The following is a 7,234-nucleotide window of genomic DNA, read 5'->3' as shown; positions in this document are numbered from 1 at the left end:
TCTTCAGTCCATAGAGGCCTTCTCAGTTGGATTTTGCTTCAACAGACTTTTTGTCCACTTCTGCTCTTCTGATTGGGTCAAGATTTGGACCATTGAAAAGCTCTTTTCGATCTAGTCATTTTGACACAAGGTATACCCAATTATGAGGTCTGTATCCAAAGATACGGACTTCAGAAGTTATGCTGACTTTTGTGCACTATTTTTGCCCGCGTTGACTTTGACTTTTAAGCTTTGACCAGGCTTTACAAAGGATTTTTCTCCTTGAATCTTGGCCTTTAATCACAGAACTTCTTAGCAACCAACCCTTGCTCCTTTATCTCGCTAAAGTGACACATTTCTACACATAACTGACTTCAATGCCTGAAATACATAAAAGCACGTAATCAGCATTAACTCTTATTTATTACTCGCATAATTGGTCTAAAAGTATTATTGTTAATGGGTTAAAACTACAGTTTTGGGGTCTTATCAGCAACCAAATGGGAGATGGTTAGTTGAATGATTGTTTGGTTACATACACTGAAAAAGACATTTTTGATTGTGTTGATGATGAAGCAATCTTTCAACACTTCCAAAAGATGGGTCGTTCAGCTTCAGGGAATCCTTCTACTCGTAGAGGGCAATTGTGAAAATTATTATGTTATTGGAGGTATGTGAATGGATATTTTTTGCGTTTATATTATTACTAAATAAACAATCTATGATCATTCTTCTAATCTTGTCGATTGTTTTGTTTGTTTGTTTTTTTTTTGTTGTTTTTAATGAAGTATTATTTAGTAGTCATTATGTGGTGCCCTACCTGGATGAATTTGCTGGCTCCGCCACTAGTTGTGATTGTTTTGTGGAGTCAAGTTGAGGTTGGGCCATTAGGGAGGACGAGTGACTGGCGAAGAAGATGGAAAGGTCAAATAAGGGTAATCTTGAAAATAATTGAAATGTCTAACCATTTTGGATGTTTAAGTCTAATGATTTAAACAATAGGAGGTTTAGTATAAACTGGTATATAATTTGGGGGTTTTGTCTAATTAACTCTTAAAAAACAAGATTGCAAATAAATGAAAAATAAATAAAACTGGAACTAGATATATTGCTATGAAATTATGGGCCCAATTCAATCGTACGTTAGTCCAAATTGTAAATGAGCCTCGATCTGTCACTTAGAAAGCCCCAAACGGAAAAGGTCCAACATCCATCATCACTAGGGATATGTTTGTAATTTCAAGCGCCCTTCCAAAACCCCAACGGGTTTTAAACCTAAGGCCCTACACTACACAAATTCAACTTCTTTTCCATTTCTCTACATTGTAACTTGGCACCTTGCTCGATCGTTTGCTATTTACTTTTTAGTTCGTGTGATTAACAGGTAAGTCACTCACTGTAACTCAATTTGAAATTTCGTTTCTTTTTCATGTTTCAGTTGTTTTCGATACTTTAAATATTTTATAATTTTTTTTTAGGGTTTTACGTTTATTTTCTCAAATATATCTATTTTGACTTTTCTTCAGTAACTCAACTCTCGTTGAATGTTGTTTTCTCACCTTTTCCATAGTTTTCCATTTCTGTGTTCGGGTTGTTGATTAATCTGAATCTTACTTTCTTGTGTATTATTGAAATGAATTTAACTGCAGGTTGGATTAGGATAAATTAGGATTTACTAATATTTTCTTCTTCTTTTAAAATAGATACATTTGCTGATTAAAAGTTTTAGCACCGTTAATACATAATAGTATATGATGTTTGACTCGACTCGATAAAAAATATCAGATGAAAAAAGTAAAGAATATAGAAACTTCTGGTTGATGATACATTGATACTAAATGTTCAGAGACTGTATTTTCCCTTTGGGACTTTTTTTATTATATGTTTCTAGTTCTGTAACTTTAATAGTCTTTTGACAGCATGAGCATTTTCCTTTAGTTATAATGGTTTTGAGTTTTGACTGTTTTATTGATGATGTTTTGGTAAAGTCATAGACTTATTTGCTTCTATTGTGGAGAGGTTTTATATTTGCAACGCCCTTAACATTCGACTTAACTTTTCTTGCAGTGAAATTTGTTAAGGTGCGACAGCCATCGTTGTGAACAACTCTTGTCTCTGTATACCTGAGTTCCCAATGACAAGTGGTGGACCTAGACTTGAGTCTTTGGTAGATCGAAAGTAAACTCCCACCTTGCCTATTCATTGCTTGACTGGAGTATCTTCTTTATATGTGTGGTTAGTGATAGATTTCCATGATTGTATTAATTGAATAGGATTGGTCGTTATACATGATTTCAGTTATAAAATCCCACTGATGCTTTATTCTATTAATGGTTCTTTTGACACAAACTACTTGGACATGCTTATGTACACATGCACACAACCATCATTTTTAACTTCTTGTTTTTTCGTGTGCAGAACAAATTTCCATTATAACAAATGATGGGCACAATATAGTGGTAATTAAAACTAAGTTGGAGTTAGGCTTTGTATAAAAAGACTTGTGATAGTGCTTTACTAGTGTCGTTTGTATGCAGGGACTGCTGAAAGGTTTTGACCAAGCAACAAACACTATTCTTGATGAGTATCATGAACGTGTTTACTCCACAAAGGTTCGTCCAGTTCCTTTATAAAGTTTCATACTTCAATGAGTTACATATTGGGTCTTTTGTTTAATGGCTTCATCAGAAGTCATTCATTACCCTGTTAGTTTCTTGAGTGCGTGACTGGCTGACTTGTGTTTGAGTCGACAAGGTCTTCCATTGTTCTTGGTAGCTCATAGTTTTATCTGTTCTTTCTTATGTACAGGAAGGTTTCCAACAACTTGTATTAGGATTGTACATCATAAGGGGCGATAACATGTAAATGTCCAGTGATAGTAGTGTAAATGTACAATTATACGTCACTCACGTGTAACAGTGAGTAAGTAAATAGTTTATATCAAGGTTGCATGTTATTTTAACACCGTAAATTGTTTCTTGCCACTAAATTCGCACGACAAAGGAAAAAGTTTTTTCGTTGGTTTGAATTAGACTCCTATTGTTTAAATTACTAGATTTATAAATACTCATTCTGATTGAAGTTTTACTTAATTCTAAAACTGCCCCTATTATGTTTTTTCTCGATCACTCTCATTCTTCATTTTTTTTCCTACATTGCTACCATATCTCTATACAAAATTATAATCCAAATATAAAGAATTGGAAATGATACCTACATGGTAAACTATTCAAACTATATTGTGAACCCTTCTACTCATTATTTTCTCTTTTGATACAATTAGAAAAATTGAGTATTTGGAGATTGAAATTGGGTATCATTGGGCTTACTTAAAAATGATAATGTTATTGGTGTTGGAGTTATGAGATTTGGGTTGTGATTAGTGGCGGATCTAATAATGGACCAGTGCGGCTGGCCTCCCCCTCAACTTTGAACAAAAAAAAAAGTATTGTTGTTATTTGAGCAACCCAACCACAAGCCCAAACATACACATCTCTCTCTCGAGTCTCTCCTTCTCTCTCAGTTTCGATTCCCTCCAAATCAGTTTCAATTCTCTCCAAATCAGTTTCGATTCCCTCCAAATCAGTTGGGGTCCATGGTTGTTGTTTAGTAATTCCAGTTTTGGGGAGATACCTTCTTTCTAGCGAGGGTCCAGTCATAAATTGCATGTTTGGGTCAAATAACAACACCTCTCTCTCGATCTCTCCTTCTCTCTCTGTCTCAGAACTCAGAACTTCTCGTTACCAACCAATATTAATTAACCATCAATCCATTATTGCACTCAAAATTTCAGAAGTCAGAACCAACTAATTTTCACTTCGGTATGTTATGTATTTTTCATTTCTTACTTATGTTTTATTATTTTCTTATGAGCAAATAATACAATTCTTTGGATATTTGTTGAAAAACATGTTTCCACCTTTCTAATTGACTGATAACATACACGTTTCGTCTATATTCGGTTAGCCTTTAAGGAAAAAATAATTTTTGTTGTAGTGATATGTAATTGATTTTTGTGTAGATATGGAGAAATTCCTCATAAGGAAGCCTATTCTTGATCAATCACCTGTGGTTGTAGTAGTAGAAGATACTCCCCCTAATCAAGTGCAACCTACGCTAAAACGAAACCGTGTGGAGAATGATCATACAAATCTTCCTACCGATCTAGGGTTACGTCCTTGAATTTCAGATTATCCCCCTAATGAGGAAGAGTTTGTTCATCGATCATATCTACTAAAGGGTCCTTTTCAACCCCGTGAGCACAAGTTTCCATTAACACCTATATACAATAAACTACAAAAATTCAATGCTTCCTGGTTCAATGAGGTGGTGACTAGTTAGAGTATAACATACATGATGATGCTGTTTTTTGCTCACATTGTTATCTTTTTCCACCGGACCACGGGGAGCATGGAGGGGGAGATTCCTTTGTAGTTAGAGGATTTAAAAATTGGAAAAATAGAAAGGTCGCATTACAAAGTCATGTTGGGGGCCCTAATAGTGCTCACAATCATGCATATAGGCAAGGGCAAGCTTTACTAAATCAGAAGAAACAAGTTTGAACTCTTTTATCTAGACAGTCAGACAAGGTTCGAAGTGCATACAGAATTCATTTGCAAGCAGTGGTTGATTGTTCTCGATTTCTTTTACGACAAAGATTAGCCTTCAGAGGTCATGATGAATCCCCTACCTCAAGTAATCCAGGGAACTTTCTAGGGAAGTTGAAATTTGCAGAAAATCACAATGATGTCATTAAGGATGCGATAAGAAATTCTCCTGGGAATCTCTGTTTGCCTTCGTCTGATATTCAGAGAGATATTGTCAATTCTGTTGCAGTAGAAACTACAAATGCCATCCTTAAAGAGCTTGGGGATTCTTTTTTCTCAGTTTTGGTTGATGAATCTCGAGACATATCAATTAAAGAGCAAATGGCTGTTGTTTTGCGATTTGTAAAGAAAGATGGTTGTTTGGTTGAACGTTTTCTTGGCATTGTGCATGTTGAAGATACTATTGCCTTATCACTTAAAGTAGCTCTTGATTTAATTTTCAGCAAACAAGGATTATGTATATCAAGATTGCGTGGTCAAGGTTATAACGGAGCTAGTAATATGCAAGAGCAGTTCAACGGTCTTAAAGCCCTCATCATGAAGGAAAACATATCTGCTTTTTATGCTCATTGCTTTGCCCATTAACTTTAGTTGGCATTGGATGTTGTTGCTAAAAATATTACCCATGTTGCTTTGTTCTTTAACTTGGTTTCTAGTGCCGTGAATACTTGTGCAGCCTCGTGCAAACATCGAGAAATTCTTATGGATAGCCACAATACAAAAGTTCTTGAAGCAGTAGAAAATGGTGAACTTCCTTCTGGACAGGGTCTCAATCAAGGGATTAGTTTGGAACGTGATGGAGACACACATTGGGGGTCGCATTATGCTACTCTTGTCCGCTTTCTTGTCCTTTCTCCTTCAGTTATTGAAGTTCTTGAGCGTGTGGTGGAAGATGGTCTAAATCCAGAACAAAGAGGAGAATCTTCTGCTTTACTGGTAACATTGCAATCTTTAGATTTCATTTTCTTATTACATTTGATGAAAAAGATTCTTGGAATTACTAATGATTTGTCAAAAGCATTGCAAAGAAGTGATCAAGACATTGTCAATGCAATGACACTTGTTAAAGTGTCCAAACAACGATTGCAAACTATGAGAGAAGATGGATGGGATCTTCTTATAACCGAGGAATCTTCTTTTTGCACTAAGAATATCACCACCATCCCTAACATGGAAGACAAGTTTGTAGCAAGAGGGCGATCTCGACGTAATGCTGAAGAGACAACAAACCTTCATTATGTGGGTTTATTCTACAAATGTATAGACTGGAAGCTTCTTGAGTTAAACTGCCGGTTTGATAAAGTGAAAATTATTACGTTATTGGAGGTATGTGAATTGATATTTTTTGCGTTTATATTATTACTAAATAAACAATCTATGCTCATTCTTCTAATCTTGTCGATTTTTTTTTTTTGTTCTTTTTTTTTTTTAATGAAGTATTATTTAGTAGTCATTATGTGGTGCCCTACTTGGATGAATTTGCTGGCTCCGAAACTGGCTGTGATTGTTTTGTGGAGTGAAGTTGAGGTTGGGCCATTAGGGAGGACGAGTGACTGGGGAAGAAGATGGAAGGGTCAAATAAGGGTAATCTTGAAAATAATTGAAATGTCTAACCATTTTGGGTGTTTATGTCTAATGATTTAAACAATAAGAGGTTTAGTCTAAATTGGTATATAATTTGGGGGGGTTTTGTCTAATTAACTCTTAAAAAACAAGATCGCAAATAAATGAAAAATAAATAAAACTGGAACTAGATATATTGCTATGAAATTATGAGCCCAATTCAATCGTACGTTAGTCCAAATTGTAAATGGGCCTCGATCTGTCACATAGAAACCCCCAAACTGAAAAGGTCCAACGTCCATCGTCACTAGGGATATGTTTGTAATTTCAAGCTCCCTCTGAAAACCCCAATGGGTTTTAAACGCAAGGCCCTACACTACACAAATTCATCTTCTTTTCCTTTTCTCTACGTTGTAACTTGGCTCCTTGCTCGATCGTTCGCTATTTACTTTTTAGTTCATGTGATTAACAGGTAAGTCACTCACTGTAACTCAATTTAAAATTTCGTTTCTTTTTCATGTTTCAGTTGTTTTCGATACTTTAAATTTTGTATAATTTTGTTTAGGGTTTTATGTTTATTTTCTCAAATATATCTATTTTGACTTTTGTTAAGTAAGTCAACTCTCATGGAATGTTGTTTTCTCGTCTTTTCCATAGTTTTCCATTTCTGTGTTCAGGTTGTTGATTAATCTGAATCTTACTTTCTTGTGTATTATTGAAATGAATTTAACTGAAGGTTGGATTAGGATAAATTAGGGTTTACTAATATTTTCTTCTTCTTTTAAAATAGATACATTTGCTGATTAAAAGTTTTAGCACCGTTAATACATAATAGTATATGATGTTTGACTCGACTCGATAAAAAATATTAGATGAAAAAAGTAAGGAATATAGAAACTTCTGGTTGATGATACATTGATACTAAATGTTCAGAGGCTGTATTTTCCCTTTGGGACTTTTTTATTATGTGTTTCCAGTTCTGTAACTTTAATAGTCTTTTGACAGCATGAGCATTTTCCTTTAGTTATAATGGTTTTTTCTGTTTTAACTGTTTAATTGATGGTGTTTTGGTAAAGTCATATACT

The 7,234-nt window shown here is 34.7% G+C and overlaps 2 protein-coding genes across 2 annotated transcripts; both read left to right on the top strand.

The window, feature by feature from the left end:
* The first annotated feature begins 549 nt into the window (after positions 1–549).
* On the top strand, positions 550–5,171 carry LOC147480411 (uncharacterized). Its single transcript, XM_086578649.1, has 5 exons — positions 550–649; positions 2,398–2,438; positions 2,517–2,591; positions 2,788–2,840; positions 4,556–5,171. The coding sequence occupies exons 1-5, from the start codon at positions 550–552 to the stop codon at positions 5,169–5,171; spliced, it is 885 nt and encodes a 294-aa protein (XP_086434775.1).
* A 117-nt stretch (positions 5,172–5,288) lies between these two features.
* On the top strand, positions 5,289–7,159 carry LOC147480410 (uncharacterized). Its single transcript, XM_086578648.1, has 2 exons — positions 5,289–5,912; positions 7,127–7,159. Exons 1-2 carry the CDS (start codon positions 5,289–5,291, stop codon positions 7,157–7,159), a joined length of 657 nt encoding a protein of 218 aa, XP_086434774.1.
* The last annotated feature ends 75 nt before the right edge of the window (positions 7,160–7,234 follow it).

Source organism: Coptis chinensis, chromosome 8, assembly GCF_015680905.1.
Source record: "Coptis chinensis isolate HL-2020 chromosome 8, ASM1568090v1, whole genome shotgun sequence".
NCBI lineage: Eukaryota > Viridiplantae > Streptophyta > Magnoliopsida > Ranunculales > Ranunculaceae > Coptis > Coptis chinensis.
The sequence above is the reverse complement of the archived record's forward strand: the minus strand, read 5'-3'. Positions and strand labels throughout refer to the sequence as shown.